Source organism: Eucyclogobius newberryi, unplaced genomic scaffold (genome assembly GCF_026437365.1).
Source record: "Eucyclogobius newberryi isolate DKJ021-1_F unplaced genomic scaffold, fEucNew1.0.hap1 SCAF_21, whole genome shotgun sequence".
In the NCBI taxonomy this organism is placed as follows: domain Eukaryota; kingdom Metazoa; phylum Chordata; class Actinopteri; order Gobiiformes; family Gobiidae; genus Eucyclogobius; species Eucyclogobius newberryi.
In genome coordinates, this window is record NW_027315846.1 from 2,484,649 (window position 1) to 2,500,842 (window position 16,194).

Consider the following 16,194-nt stretch of genomic DNA (forward strand, 5'->3'; position numbering starts at 1 on the left):
TCTTGAGTTTGGGGGGGCTACCAGTTAGTCTTGAGTTTGGGGGGGGGGGTGCTGTTGGGTGCTAGTGACTGAAAGCAAAGCAGAATGGGCCATTACACCCCAATATCACAGGCGCTGTTCTGAAAGCACATTTTTAAGGGGCTTAATAATAATAATAATAATAATACATTTTATGTATATGACATTTTTCCAGACACTCATGACAATAACAAAACGGTAAATGTAAAGAACGTTAAGCAACACAGTTTACAGAAACAATCAAACTGTAAATTCAAAATATTAAAAACAGAGAGATTGTACAGCAGCGAGTTGTCTTTTATTAAAATATAGTTTTAATACTATCACTATCGATTTCATTTCTAAACCTTTCAAATGTCTTACACAAATCTTGCAATAGATTCATTTTTGCGTTTCCAGACAGTAAAGGGCCGAAATCTCCCGCGTGTCCCTGAACGCGGCGCATTTAAATCGACCGGTGACGCACGAGGAAGCAGAGTCACGTGACAGGAAGCAGCGGGGAAGGCGAGCTCCATATAAGGACACGCTCCGTTCACGTTGTCGCTGCTTCACTTCTGCTTCTTCTGCCGCTTCTGAACAAACGGAAGCGTTTTATGAAGTCTGCTGCTATTTTAGTTTGTCAGTCCTTCTCTAAGACGGATATTATAGACATGAAGAAGACAGTAATGTACTATTTAGTTAAAGTACATTCACAGTTATATTGTTAATTCAAAAGATGTCCGCTCGTATTCATATCTGACCGCTCACACCGGCTAATGTCATGTTCTCGTTCATACATCTCCCTCTTGGTCTTCCTCTAGGTCAACATCCTCGTCCCTCCTCTGTCCAGACCTTTGTGTGTTTCTCCTCGTGTCGGGGCGGGTGTCCTCTGGGTGGGTGTCCTCTGGGGGTGGGTGTCCTCGGGGTGGGTGTCCTCGGGGTGGCTGTCCTCGGGGCGGGTGTCCTCGGGGTGGGTGTCGTTCAGGTGCACCACGCCCACCTCAAGAAGTTGGTTCAGTTTTTGGTTTATCAGGTGCTTTTACCGCCACCTACTGGAGATGTGTGTCTTCAAAGTCTGTGTTTTACGCTATAATGTCAACAAAATAAAGGTGTTTCCACCTGCAGTTTCTGGACAGGTGGACGTCAAAAATGGCGCAGATACCAATAAAATACCATAAATGTAAACTGTTGGAGTTTATTAATTGGTGAACACAGGACTTGATGAACACAGGACTTGATGAACACAGGACTAGATGAACACAGGACTTGATGAACACAGAACTTGATGAACACAGGACTAGATGAACACAGGACTTGATGAACACAGGACTAGATGAACACAGAACTAGATGAACACAGGACTTGATGAACACAGGACTAGATGAACACAGGACTTGATGAACACAGGATTAGATGAACACAGGACTTGATGAACACAGGACTAGATGAACACAGGACTTGATGAACACAGGACTTGATGAACACAGGACTTGATGAACACAGGACTAGATGAACACAGGACTTGATGAACACAGGATTAGATGAACACAGGACTTGATGAACACAGGACTAGATGAACACAGGACTTGATGAACACAGGACTTGATGAACACAGGACTAGATGAACACAGGACTAGATGAACACAGGACTTGATGAACACAGGACTTGATGAACACAGGGCTAGATGAACACAGGACTTGATGAACACAGGACTTGATGAACACAGGACTAGATGAACACAGGACTTGATGAACACAGGACTAGATGAACACAGGACTAGATGAACACAGGACTTGATGAACACAGGGCTAGATGAACACAAGACTTGGTGAACACAGGACTTGATGAACACAGGACTAGATGAACACAGGACTTGATGAACACAGGACTAGATGAACACAGGACTTGATGAACACAGGACTTGATGAACACAGGACTTGGTGAACACAGGACTAGATGAACACAGGACTTGATGAACACAGGACTTGGTGAACACAGGACTAGATGAACACAGGACTAGATGAACACAGGACTAGATGAACACATGACTTGATGAACACAAGACTTGGTGAACACAGGACTAGATGAACACAGGACTTGATGAACACAGGACTTGATGAACACATGACTTGATGAACACAAGACTTGGTGAACACAGGACTAGATGAACACAGGACTTGATGAACACAAGACTTGATGAACACAGGACTTGGTGAACACAGGACTAGATGAACACAGGACTAGATGAACACAGGACTTGATGAACACAGGACTAGATGAACACAGGACTAGATGAACACAGGACTTGATGAACACAAGACTTGATGAACACAATACTTGATGAACACAAGCCTTGGTGAACACAGGACTAGATGAACACAGGACTTGATGAACACATGACTTGATGAACACAGGACTAGATGAACACAGGACTAGATGAACACAGGACTTGATGAACACAGGACTTGATGAACACAGGACTAGATGAACACAGGACTAGATGAACACAGGACTTGATGAACACAAGACTTGATGAACACAAGACTTGATGAACACAGGACTTGATGAACACAGGACTTGATGAACCCAAGACTTGATGAACACAGGACTTGATGAACACAAGACTTGATGAACACAGGACTAGATGAACACAGGACTTGATGAACACAAGACTTGACGAACACAGGACTTGATGAACACAAGACTTGATGAACACAGGACTTGATGAACACATTACTTGATGAACACAGGACTAGATGAACACAGGACTTGATGAACACAGGACTAGATGAACACAGGACTTGATGAACACAAGACTTGATGAACACAGGACTAGATGAACACAGGACTTGATGAACACAGGACTTGATGAACACAGGACTAGATGAACACAGGACTTGATGAACACAGGACTTGGTGAACTCTCCTCGAGGTTCAGTTAGTTCAGTATATTATGGCCGCTAAACGTAAATTAGTGTGACATGGGAAGAAAGGTTTGAGACATTCAGCAAACCGATCATATTGTCCAGCTTTGAGCTGGACAATATGATCTTATCCTTGTGACAATCAGCTATTTTGGTCATATTGTCATGATGTGATTCACTATTTCTGTATTTAATCCCTATAAGGTATTGAACCAAACACGGGGAAATGTGAACTTTCAGAAGAAGCAGATTACTTTATTTATCTCTTAAAGGAGAAACACCCCTAAGGCAAACCCACCTGGCACAGAGAGTCTGGCACAGATTGTGGTGGTTTTCTCGCGTCGTCGTTGTTTTCTCTCGTTGTGATTTTCTCTCGTTGTGGTTGTTTTCTCTCGTTGTGGTGGTTTTCTCTCATCGTTGTAGTTTTCTCTCGTTGTGATTTTCTCTCGTTGTGGTTGTTTTCTCTCGTTGTGGTTGTTTTCTCTCATTGTGGTTGTTTTCTCTCGTTGTGGTGGTTTTCTCTCATCGTTGTAGTTTTCTCTCGTTGTGGTTGTTTTCTCTCGTTGTGGTGGTTTTCTCTCATCGTTGTAGTTTTCTCTCGTTGTGGTTGTTTTCTCTCGTTGTGGTGGTTGTTTTCTCTCGTTGTGGTTGTTTTCTCTCGTCGTTGTTGTTTTCTCTGGTTGTGGTGGTTTTCTCTCATCGTTGTAGTTTTCTCTCGTTGTGGTTGTTTTCTCTCGTTGTGGTGGTTGTTTTCTCTCGTTGTGGTTGTTTTCTCTCGTCGTTGTTGTTTTCTCTGGTTGTGGTGGTTTTCTCTCATCGTTGTAGTTTTCTCTCGTTGTGGTTGTTTTCTCTCGTTGTGGTGGTTGTTTTCTCTCGTTGTGGTTGTTTTCTCTCGTTGTGGTGGTTTTCTCTCATCGTTGTAGTTTTCTCTCGTTGTGGTTGTTTTCTCTCGTTGTGGTGGTTGTTTTCTCTCGTTGTGGTTGTTTTCTCTCGTCGTTGTTGTTTTCTCTGGTTGTGGTTTTCTCTCCCTCAGAGTGCGTCTCGGACTGTGAACTGCTGAATCACTGAGACGCCATAAATCTGTGACCGAAGCGTCCCAGGCTGTGGCTGCGGTCCAATGTGCAGAGAGCTCACATCTCAATACACCTTTCCGCAGATGCGACTCCTAAATGACACATGTTGGCGCGTTTTCCATCCATCCATTTTCTACCGCTTGTTCCCTTTTGGGGTCGCGGGTGACTGGAGCCTATCCCAGTGACTTCGGGCCTTAGGCGGGGTACACCCTGGACAGTGGCCAACTCTTGGCGCGTTTTAAGTTGTTGTATATAATGTTGTATTTACAGCGAGCAGACGGCCGTTATCGTCCGTGAGCGACGGACAAAGTGGTGTCATTGTCAAAGTGTATCATGTGAAAGCATGTGAGGAGAGCAAAGGACAAACTACTGCTTTTACACGGAACACAGTGCAGTGAAGTATACAGTAAGTACAGTGAAGTATACAGTATGAAGTATACAGTAAGTACAGTGAAGCATACAGTATGAAGTATACAGTATGTACAGTGAAGTATACAGTATGTACAGTGAAGTATACAGTATGAAGTATACAGTATGTACAGTGAAGTATACAGTATGAAGTATACAGTATGTACAGTGAAGTATACAGTATGTACAGTGAAGTATACAGTATGAAGTATACAGTATGTACAGTGAAGTATACAGTATGTACAGTGAAGTATACAGTATGTACAGTGAAGTATACAGTATGAAGTATACAGTATGTACAGTGAAGTATACAGTATGTACAGTGAAGTATACAGTATGAAGTATACAGTATGTACAGTGAAGTATACAGTATGTACAGTGAAGTATACAGTATGAAGTATACAGTATGTACAGTGAAGTATACAGTATGTACAGTGAAGTATACAGTATGAAGTATACAGTATGTACAGTGAAGTATACAGTATGAAGTATACAGTATGTACAGTGAAGTATACAGTATGTACAGTGCAGTATAGAGTATGTACAGTGAAGTATACAGTATGTACAGTGCAGTGTACATTATGTACAGTGCAGTATACAGTATGTACCATGCATTGTACAGTATGTACAGTGCAGTATATAGTATGTACACTGCAGTATACAGTATGTACAGTGCTTTATTTGGTGTGTTTATACCTGTTGTACATATAAATCATAGTTTTGCACCAATCGAGCAGGTATTTGTGGAGAAAACGTTGAAAAATCTGTAGAAAATGACAAGTGACATTTTCTACTCATTCCAGTCGAAGTTAATGCAGAATTTACACACAAAAAATATATTTTTGGACTCTCTAAACATTAATTCAACAAAACAAAGTCGCTTTCATATATTTTATCTGTCAAATTAAAATAAACTATGACATTAGCAAGTTTCCTTTAACGCACCCGTCATCTTACATTAAAAAAACAAACATTCATAAACTGTTATAACCACATACAAAAAAGTAAAATCGTCTTAGTTTCTTCCCGTTAGCCGCACTTTCCCCCGTCAAACAACACAAACCCCCGTCATGCGTCGCAATAAATGACCAGAGTTTAATATTTGCACCTTTTATTATAAAAAATATTTACAAAGATGCTGCAACGTTTTTCCTTAGTATAAAAATGCATACATTATACAACAGTAATTAAAGTCTTTGAAGATCTAGCTCCCATTCAGACCATGTGACATCCTTCAGGAGTGTAGCGGTCAAGCGTGTCGTAATACTGTGTTCTCCTCCATACGTCTGAGTTTGCCTGAGTAATCTCTTCATCACAATAATAAGGAACAATTTAGATTTCGTTTTTTGTTTTTTTTCCACATCTTTAGGAGAAAAGGCAACTGTTTGCATAAAGGAGTTTTTATACAATCATTTTTACTGGACAGAGCTGCATAGTGAACTGATGGTAACCCGGTTATTATTACTCGAATGATGCGCTGGATAGATAGGTACTGCGTTCAAAAACAGAGGGCGTAATTAATTTGATAGTTCCAATGGGCCTTGCGGCGGGTGTTTTTTCCGATTATGGCAAAGCGTGTACCTAGATATAATAAATACAATAAATAAACAATAAATTAGACGGGTTCAAACACAGTCGGACAAAGAAATATGGCTTGTTGATGCAGTCTTCACCTGGGTTTTCTCCAAAAATGTGTGAGGAAAAATCTGTCGTTCGTTTGTGAAGGAGTGGGAGGGGCCCGGCCGGGGAGCGGGAGGGGGCTCGGCTCCGGGGAGCGGGGGCTCTGCGTAAAGCTCTAACGTGAAATGAATCAGCGCCTGTAGAAAAACGTGCCGCCGCAGAAGACTCTTCGCCGAAGCGCGGGGAAGACACCGTCTCGAGTCTGGCTACATTAAAATCTTAAAAACCGCCGGGGCAGGAACCAAAGAATATCAAATGATACTTGTAAAATCCCCAGCTGTATAATGCAAAAAAATATATTTCTATATACATTTACGTACATATACATATAATCCATTCATAATTGCTCAGATCTTTAGGAAAATATGCATCGATTCATAGATTTGGATTTACAATTTGTTCTGTGTCGATGTAGTGTGAATTGTTCCTCAGTTCATGTAACAATAAATAGAGAGACAGAAAGGCAGAGTCCCGGAGGACGAGTATGAGAGACACGAGGCGTAAACATGGAACAGGTTCAGCTCTGTAATTATCTGTGCCTTCAGCGGAGTTTGGACCCAACGTAGGAAACTAAGTGACCCGAAGGCCTCTGCGCGGGGCTGGACCTCGGACCACCTCGGACCACCCCGGCCCACCGTGTGTGTGAGACCGTCTGGAGCACCTCGGCCCACCCCGGCCCACCACGTGTGTGTGGCCGTGTGGCGCTTTAGAGAGGCGTTCGAACGAGAAACCGTTTACCGTCGTTTGCAGTGATACGCAAACAAGTCGATCTATAAATGTTTAATCTGTTGTATCACAAATTTGAGGTTCCAAACGCGACAGTTGCGTCTGGAAGTGCTGTTTCTGCATTTGCATATTGCACACAGTGATATTCATGCCCAGGTTTAGTGGGAGTCACACCGATAATAACGTCCTGGGCCCAGCCGCTCGTGAGGAAACAAAGAGCTACGTGTGAAAAAAGGCCTTTTGTGGAATCCAACCACGGCTCCCAAATATATCAATTAATTTCCCACTTTGTCTCCAAACTCTGACATCTGTAACATGAGTCTGTGAGCGCCGGGCCTCAGGAGCCCACGATGATCTCCATGATGTGGTCCAGTTCATTGAGGTCCGAGCGACAGCTGGCTGTGGAGCTGAGGGCGGGGCTGTGGGACAGAGACTCCAGCAGGTCGTAGGGGCCCATCTTTGGGCTCTGCATCAGCACCGTGTCCAGGTCATAGTAGGACGGGTCCACGTCTGAGAACAGCTCTTCCAAAGCCGGGTCGGCAGGAGGCTGTTTGATCTCAAAAGTCCCGAAAACCTGCTCTGTCCTGGACTCCTCCTCTGGCTCCGACACGCTCTCCTCACTGTCCTCCTCCTCCTCTTCTACCTCCTCCTCCTCGTCCCAGGACGAGCCGAAAGGGCCCAGGTAAGGGGCCCCGCCCAGCTGCGGGCTGGGAGCCGCAGGGCTGTCCTCCTCCATCACCACCTCCTCCTGGTAGCCCTCCTCCTGAACGCTCTGCTCCAGCGCCGAGGGCACAGGTTTGGGGCTCTGCGCTGCCGGGTCCTGCCTGCAGAGGACCTCGCTGGCCACCAGTCGGTCGGACGGGCACTGGGCGAGGGCCTGGGTCATGAGCTGCCACGTGCCGTCCTGGGTCATCTCCTCCTGGATCTGCCGCACCGTGTTGGCTATGAGCACCGAGCGGCACAGGTTGGGCTCCACCAGCATGTGGCAGAGCTGCAGTTTGATGAGCGACATGTCCAGCAGAGACTGCCTCTGGAGGCTGTAGGCAGACGACAGTGTTCTCACTGCGGCGGCGGCGGCGGACCCCGGGGCCTCGCTGGGGGCCGCTTCCTCTCCATCTGAGAACTTACGCTTGGTGCCCTTCGGGAACATGGTGTGTGTCTGTGACATGAGAGAAAAGGCCAGTTAGAAACACAGCCAGACAAACGACACGTCACACAAACAAACACAAGTGTGAGTGCAGCTAGTGGAGCGGTAAGTGCCATGTAATTAATAATGTAATGTGACATAATGAGGCTATGTGTGCACTATTTCTGTGTCAACATTAACGGCACAGGTTTAAAGTTATAGGAGCATTGTTCTCATGTCTGCGACACTCGGGTTTGGAGAAACACACTCTGAGCTTAACATTTTATCTTCATCTGAGATCGACTTTGAGGGATTTTAGATCGTTTTTTTTTTTTTCATTTTTAGCTAATTACGGTTTTCCTCTGGTCTCATTGTCATGGAGATATGCATTAAACTAAAACACAAGGTAGTTTCTGTCTCCTAGTGGCCAGAGATGGAACAAAAGCAAAACTAATCATTTGTAAATAAAGAGAATAAAGACTTAAGTTTCTCCAAACCAGAGCGACGCCGTAAAGCCAGACGCGCCTCGTGACAATGCCTCCCACCGCTTTAAAAACGCTGCGCACTCGTGTGGCTGTGAGAGAGTAAAGTGAATTTGTTGCTTGTCTTAAAGTTTGCTATACCTTTCCTTCTGAGAGGCACAGGCATTAGCATAGCAGCTTGGTCCCGACTGCGTCAACGCTTCAAGTACTTTTGTTTGAGCGACAAGCGGCTTTAGTTCAGCACCATTTCTGCCCATTTTAGGCCAGTCTCAGGCAAGACTCCTGCTGGGCGGAACAACCACACTTTTAACAGACCACTGAAGCCGCCCGAAATAGCACAACTAAATGCAACGCGGCATCAAAGTTAAGACAGACTAGATAGAAAGACCAAGTTAAAAAACAACAGAGACACAATTGTTCCAACACTGCCACCTGTGATTAAAAATTGTCCAACAAAATCAGTTCATATTAAAAAAAAAAAAAAAAAAAAAAAAAAAGGTGCTTTTAACAAGGAAAAGGTGACATTAAGGAAGCAGTTACATTGAGGAAACAATACACCACCGTTATCCGCCGGCTTCGACAACATGGATCGGGTTACGCGGTCTACACACGGCACGCTTCGAAAACTAGTGGAACCAGATTTTCGCTCTTTTCACTGGGGAAGGGAAGAAAAATGGTGTCAACTTCCTCAACGGCGCTTTAAAAAACACACACACACACACACACGTCTTGGGTGGAATCGAACACGGCGCTAGTGCCATTCCACGTGTCCCAAAAATAGCCCCCGATGCGGCGGGTAAACACGGAGCTTTGAACGGCGGCCCGTGGCATTTAATTTTCCGTCGGGACAGATAAAGGGAGCGAGTGTCCGGCCGCGTCTCCTCTGTAAAAAAAAAAAATGTAAAAAAACCTGTGGGCGGGGCTTCGGCTCAATGGAGCACTCTGTTTTCAGGGTCTCTATTTTTACAAAAAAGGCATCACAAAATGGAGAGAAACACACAGTGAACAAGAGTACAACGTCTGACTGTACTGCCCCAGTCCGCCAGAGTACAGTAAGTACAGCCGCTCGAGCCCCGGGCGCTTCACCCCCGCACCGGCCCGGGACCGTCCCGAGACGAGCCCCCGTGAGAATAACACCTGACTGAACCTGGCAACAAATGGAAATTAAACGATGAACGTGATGTAGCATTGTTTGGTGTCATTTATTAAACTAAAGATGTCGTCTACTCTGATCTCAACACTCGCTCGTAACGTAACGTAGCTCGTAAAGCTCATTCAGATTTTTTACAATTATTTTCCCGTCAGTTTCCCCTGTAGTTACTGCACTTTGGCCCTGGGGCAGCGACTTACACTCCAATTTACAAAAAATGTCACAAAAATCAAACCAACATTTTGCGCTAAGCCTTGTCCAGTCAAAGCAGCAGCAGAAGAAGAAGCTTACAATGATGTCACTGCCAAACAAACCCAATGCAATCGTTACAAATGACATTACATTGAACACATTTTTTACAACCGACTCGTTGAAAAAACACCCAAAACGCCGAAACATTGTATAGACAGAAATGTGTCGTCCGGAGCGATCGTTGGAATCGAAAAACAGAGTAAAAACATCGCTAAACCTGAACAGATCCATTTGAGAGAAAGCCTAGCGTTAGCGTGGAGCCTGCGGGGGTCGTCGTTTGCATAGAGTTACGGTTCCTGACAGTGGACAGAATAGAGAGGGGGGGGGGAGTCATTTTTCAAAAGCCGTGGCGCCTGGAGATCTAAAATACAAAAGATGAGAAAACAATTATAGTCGAACGGTATCCTCATTGTGTCCTGCCCTGTTGAAATAACCTCCCTGAAGACAAGACAAGCACAGAATAAGTCAAGGGAAAATGCACAAAAGATGGCGTTAAAAAAAATGTCACAGAATCCACGTTGACATGTCAATAAGTGTAAATGTGCGGGTCGGGGTCGGCGGGTTCGGGACGTCCGAGGGGGTTTATAGAGGGTCGCCGACGCGGATGATGCAACGACACCTCGGAAAACTGCAACGCATTTAACGGTCCCGGGCATGTTAGCAAGCGCCGTTCGTTTAGTTTAGCAATTACACAAGTTACGGCGAGTAAATATAGTACGTTTAAACTGGAATTAGATCATGAAATTATTTAGTCTTTACCGAGCTTTAGTCTTGTTGAACGTTAATCCCGCGACAGACGAGCGATATCGATTGTTTGACTGTTTTCTACACATCAATACCGACACTGAGTCTTGAAAATGTGGTGAAAAGAGTACGGCAAGTGAAAGAAATCCAGATCTGACGTAAAGCGCCCCCTACAGGTCGGACGGCTCCTTGGACTATGTTATATATTGCTAAAAATTGTACAAATGTCACAGAATAAATCATGTTTTAGGTTTATAATTTCACTTCCTGTTTGTAGTTGATGACATCACACGAGGAAATTACCCAGAAAACACTGGGCCAAAACTCTTCTAATGTCATAATTTTTTTTTTAATTGAAAAATACAAATATATGAGAGTGACTTTATTTTGTTAACTTAATGTTTAGAGACAAAAAAGTTGTTTGTGTAAATTCTACATAAACTTTGACTGGAATGAGTGTCCCTGGTGTGATGTCACTTCCTGTCATTATCTACAGAACATTTTCTCGTCAAATACTAGAATTTATATGTACAACAGGTATAAATACATCAAATAAAGCCAAAATTAGAAAATCTTAAAAACCCATCATACGCCCTTTAATACACCAATTTAAAACGCTTAATGTTTGTGTACAAATACCTGTCAATAAGTAATACCCCCCAATTCTAGCCGACAAATTTCAACGCCAAAACTGTTTCCCTCTCCCCGACGCTTCCCGCGGCAGCTGCAACATTTTCTACATTAAATATTCATGGTTCATGGTGACTGTGCACAGCGCTAATCGTAGCACGCTCCGACGCTACAGAGTCGACTCGGCGCAGGCGCGACGCCGACACTAAATCGTTCTTTCCTGTAAGAACGCGAGGTTACGGGCTTTAGTGACGTGACATTTGACAAGAGGGCGGAAAACACCAACCAGGAAGTGACTCATGTGGAGCAGGTCAACGTAAAACTAGAAACGAAAGTAAAGCGGAACTCGTGTTTAGCTGTTGTTTACCAGGAAGCAAAAGCAATATTAGAATAAAAAGGACGATGGGAATTGGTCTGATGACTTACGCGACTGTCATTTGTGGATTTGAATGTGTCAAAACACAATCAAACCTACTTTAGTCACATTTTTAAGCATATCACAAAAGTGGCATTAGTGCTCGTTTTACTTGATTTACTCTGTTTATTTTGTGCATGTGAAGCTCCGACACGTGACGCTGCCCGTTTTATCGCGGTTTTGAAAGATATTAATTGTTACTGATGGATGACCGCACGTTGGAGGAGCCGACAGAAGCAAGGTCACAAGGGACAAAATCAGTATTCTCAAAACAAAACATTGGATAACCTCACATTCTTCGTCCACACTCTCAGTCGTGCAATCTGAAAGCATGGACGAGATTGTGAGTCGAACTGCCACGGTAGAACTTTCATATCGAAGAGCGTCTAAGTTAGCTTCAGGCTAACGATGTGGTTCAACAGACCAAAAGGCAGTGGTAGCTTGTGCGTTTGCTCCTGTTTTCCCACTCCAAACTGGACAGACAAGACAATAAATACACATATATATCCACTCAAAATAATTAATCACTGAAGTTAGAAAGAGCTCAAATCAGAGGGAAGCTACAACTCGAAATAAAATAAAAGCAGCAATGTTTCAAGATTATAGTGGCACAAATCATTTTATAATCACATTTGTCGAGTATAAATGCATCTTATTGTCTGCATTTCATATTGAAACGCTCTTTTAGTAACGGGACACGTCTTTGGGTCACTGAAAAGCGCTATATAAATAAAAGTTATTATTATTATTATTATATATAATCCAGGATGTTTTAAACAATAATAAATGCATCTTATTGTCTGTATTTTACATTGAAATACTCATTTATGAACGTGACAGTTACTTTTAATGTTTACGACAACACGAAGACCAACAAAGTGTGATTTTTGTGACGCCAATGTCTATATATAATATCCAGGGTGTTTTTACACAACAATAAATGCATCTTATTGCCTATATTTCATATTTAAGCACTCTTATTATTACTTTTAATGTTTACGACAACACAAAGACCAACGACGTGACGCGAATTGTCATTTTTTTAGACTGTGGCGGGGACACGTTTAGCCCGCCGCGGTCTCCCTAACGTCACGGGAAAACACCGGGTTCGTTCAAAAAGTGTCCGGGGTACGCGAAACGTCCCCGGTAAACAAAGCTGCGGGGTCCCCGGGAGCAGCTGCGGGGGCCCCGGAACCAAACAGCGCGCAGTCTCGCTTTACGTCAATGGCCGCTCGCGCACCTCGGGCCCATCCCCCATCACCGCCGCTACACTTTCTCACCTTTTTTTTTTTAACCGAAACGAATAAAGTCCAAACCCCGCCGCGTTCGAGCCTCGCGGCGGGTACGTGGTCGGTACACGCGCTTCACGGCGCCGGTACGGCACGGCGGGCGCGCGGGCCGGTTTAGCGCCGCTCCGACGCGACTGCCGCATGCTTTGTCTTTTCGGCATCTGAGAAACCCCGAACGACAATGTGGCCATTTTGCGCTAGAAGCTAACGAGCGCCGCTAACGTTTTAGCTCCAAAAACTACATTTTCAGCCGCAAAATGACAACGTGACCGCGCTTGAAACATAACTACACGTTTAAACACTTTATTACGACGGATTTTTGTAAAGTCACAGTTTGGTGTGAATATATATATATATTTTTTTATTTGGACGATTCCAAATCAAAAGTGACGTTTTCCGGTTACATGTCTCGCACACGTATTAAGCACAGTAACAATAAAATAAAAATAATTAAATCGAAATTGAAGATGCTAAAGCCATTTTATAGATCCACATGTGCAGGAAATACGAGCCCGTGGGTCAATGGGAAGGAGGCGAGTTCACGCGTTTAAAAGTCCGGGTTTAACCGTTAAAATGGTCGATAATCATTAAGTTTTATCTCGTTCCTTGCACTGTACCGTGGTTGATTTTTACAAAGCTAATTACCCCTTTTTTAGTGAGTATACAGCAGCCTCCTTCACCCCTGCCCAAAAAAAAAAAAACGCGGTGAAAAGTGGTGTTTTTTGGGGGGGCTCCGTAAAGTCCCCCCCCCCCGTCTTCTTCCAGATAAAAAAAAAAACACTGTGGCTTAGTATTATTATGACAAAAAAAATAAACGGTTCCGACTCACCTCGCGTCTGTTTTGTCTTATTTTACTCCCGGTTCGGTCATAGGGAAAGAAGCGCCACGATCGTGTCCGGGTGAGATCATTCACGCCACGGCTGGAGACGAGGAGCTGCGGCCGCTGTGCTGCTGCTGCTGCTGCTGCTGCTGCTGCTGCCGCGGTGTGGAGCCGTGTGCGGGGCTCGCTGCGTGTGCGTGCGGCTCCGTGTGTGTGCGGGGAGGCAGGGCAGCACGGGCGGGCACAGGGCTCCGGAGGAAGCGGGGAGAGAGAGAGAGAGAAGGGGGGGAGGGGAGCCTCACTGCACTGCCTGGGATTCCTCTGCCAGGGGCGGCGCTGGGAGGCGGCGGAGGAGGAGGAGCAGGGGCGGGCCCGGCCGGGTGGAGCGGAGGGGCCCGACGACGAAAAAACTGATTTAACGCGAGAGAGCAAAAACACAATGTAATCATGTGTTTGTCGCTAGAGAATGATACGCTAGGGGAAGGCGTGTCCAAATCTAAGGCCCGGGGGCCAAATCCGGCCCTCAGACCATTTTTTGTGGGCCCTCCGGCTTCCTGCTAAGTTGGTCCAAACAATAAAAAGTAGTAGTTTGTATTGTCAAATTGGAGTGATTGAAGCATTTTGATGTTATAACAACCTAATACTAATGTTCAAAGTCTTATTAAAGGTGTGGAGGCATCAAAACTATGACAAATGCAAAAATTCGACATTTTTGGGTTGTTTGTGGCCCTCTGCTCCGTATAAGTTTCAAAATGCGACCCTCTGTGAAAAAAATTTGGACACCCCTGCGCGAGGGCTTCGTGCACACACAAGAGCTAAGTTTACTCTCTAATACTGTCTAATACTGTCATACCCATGTGCAATACTGACTTAATCATGTGCAATACTGACTTATTCATGTGCAATACTGACATATTCATACGCAATAATGTCATATCCGTGTTCATATAACTACTGTAAATAAGAGTGTTTACTTTTGCCACTATTATAATTATTTTTGTCTTATTTTATTTATTTTTTATGTTTTTTTATTTCTATTCCTTATTAAGAATATGAGAGGTTTTGTCTTAAAATAGTTTTTCTATTAAGAGTGTTTTTTAAAGCTTCCTATAAGTTATCTGTTCTTTTACTCCTGTATCTACTGCGTTGCAACACAGAAATGTCCCCATGTGTGGACAAATAAAGGCTTATCTTATCTTGATACCGCGCAATTTGAAGCTTAAATTATTATTATACAAAATACTCACTGTAGAACCTGTTGAGTCTTGTTTTTTTAGCTGTCTTCTTCTTCTTCTTCTTCTATTGATTCAATTGATGTTTACGTGCCTTTGCAGTTGGTGGAATGTCCAGTAGAGGGTGTTCTAGGCTTTGATTGGTTGTGCTTTATGACATCATGCTCTATGACATCTTGTGACATCATGCTTTGTGACATCACAAAGCAGAAGACTGAAGAATAAAGTCTAACTACAGTAGGAGTGGTAATGTGACGCTTGGATATCAACTGCCATAAAACATCAAAGATGATTATTTTCATTATTATTATCATTTTCGTACAAAATGTTATTATTATTTCTATTCTCATTATTAACGAATTTACGCAAGAGAGCAAAACTACAATATAATAATGTGTTTGTTTGTTTTATGTATCTATCGCTAGAGAATGATACGCAAGGGCTTCTTTGTGCACACACAAGAGCTAAGTTTAAGATAAGACACGCTTTATTTGTTCGCACAATGGGGAAATTCTGATGTTGCATCACAAAGTAGGTACAATTATAGAAAACTTAAAAAAAAAAAAAACATAGTAAAAAATTATAATAGTAACAAAAGTAACACTCTTAAGTTTAATTTCTCTAATATCACACAATTTGAAGGTGAAATTATTATTTAACAAAATACTCACTGTAGAACCTGTTGGGTCTTGTTTTTTAGCTGTCTTCTTCTTCTTTGCTGTTCAATTGATGTTTACGTGCCTTTGCAGTTGGTGGAATGTCCAGTAGAGGGTGTTCTAGGCTTTGGTTGATGCTTTGTGACATCACAAAGCAGAAGTCTGAAGAATAAAGTAAACAGTAGTAATAAACTACAGTAGGAGGGGGTAATGTAACACTTGGATACCAACCGCCATAAAACACCAAAGAAGAAGAAGATTATTTATTATTATTATTATTATTATTATTATTATATTATTATTATTATTATTATTATACGATATGGTATTATTTTTTACTATTATCATTTGTTAATGTTATTATTAATCTGTTTACGCATCATTATGTTTTCTTCTCTTCGATGTGTACATGCCACAATAATCCAGCAGAAACATTATTACAGATGTAAATGTTCTAATACTTTTCAATGCCACCTTTCTGACATCTGAAATCATTCAAGTAGCTCCTGGCAAGTGCTTGCATACCCCGGGTCCCACGTACCCCGCGTCCGGCGTGCCCCAGGTCCCCCGCGTACCCCGGGTCCTGCGT

At 43.4% G+C, this 16,194-nt stretch overlaps 1 protein-coding gene across 1 annotated transcript; it reads right to left on the reverse strand.

The window, feature by feature from the left end:
• Window positions 1-5,497: 5,497 nt before the first annotated feature.
• On the reverse strand, window positions 5,498-8,833 carry cdca4 (cell division cycle associated 4). The gene is made up of 2 exons (XM_072457248.1): window positions 8,559-8,833; window positions 5,498-7,968 (listed from the first exon to the last, which is right to left on the reverse strand). The coding sequence occupies exon 2, from the start codon at window positions 7,957-7,959 to the stop codon at window positions 7,147-7,149; it is 813 nt and encodes a 270-aa protein (XP_072313349.1). The 5' UTR covers window positions 7,960-7,968; window positions 8,559-8,833; the 3' UTR covers window positions 5,498-7,146.
• Between the last annotated feature and the right edge of the window lie 7,361 nt (window positions 8,834-16,194).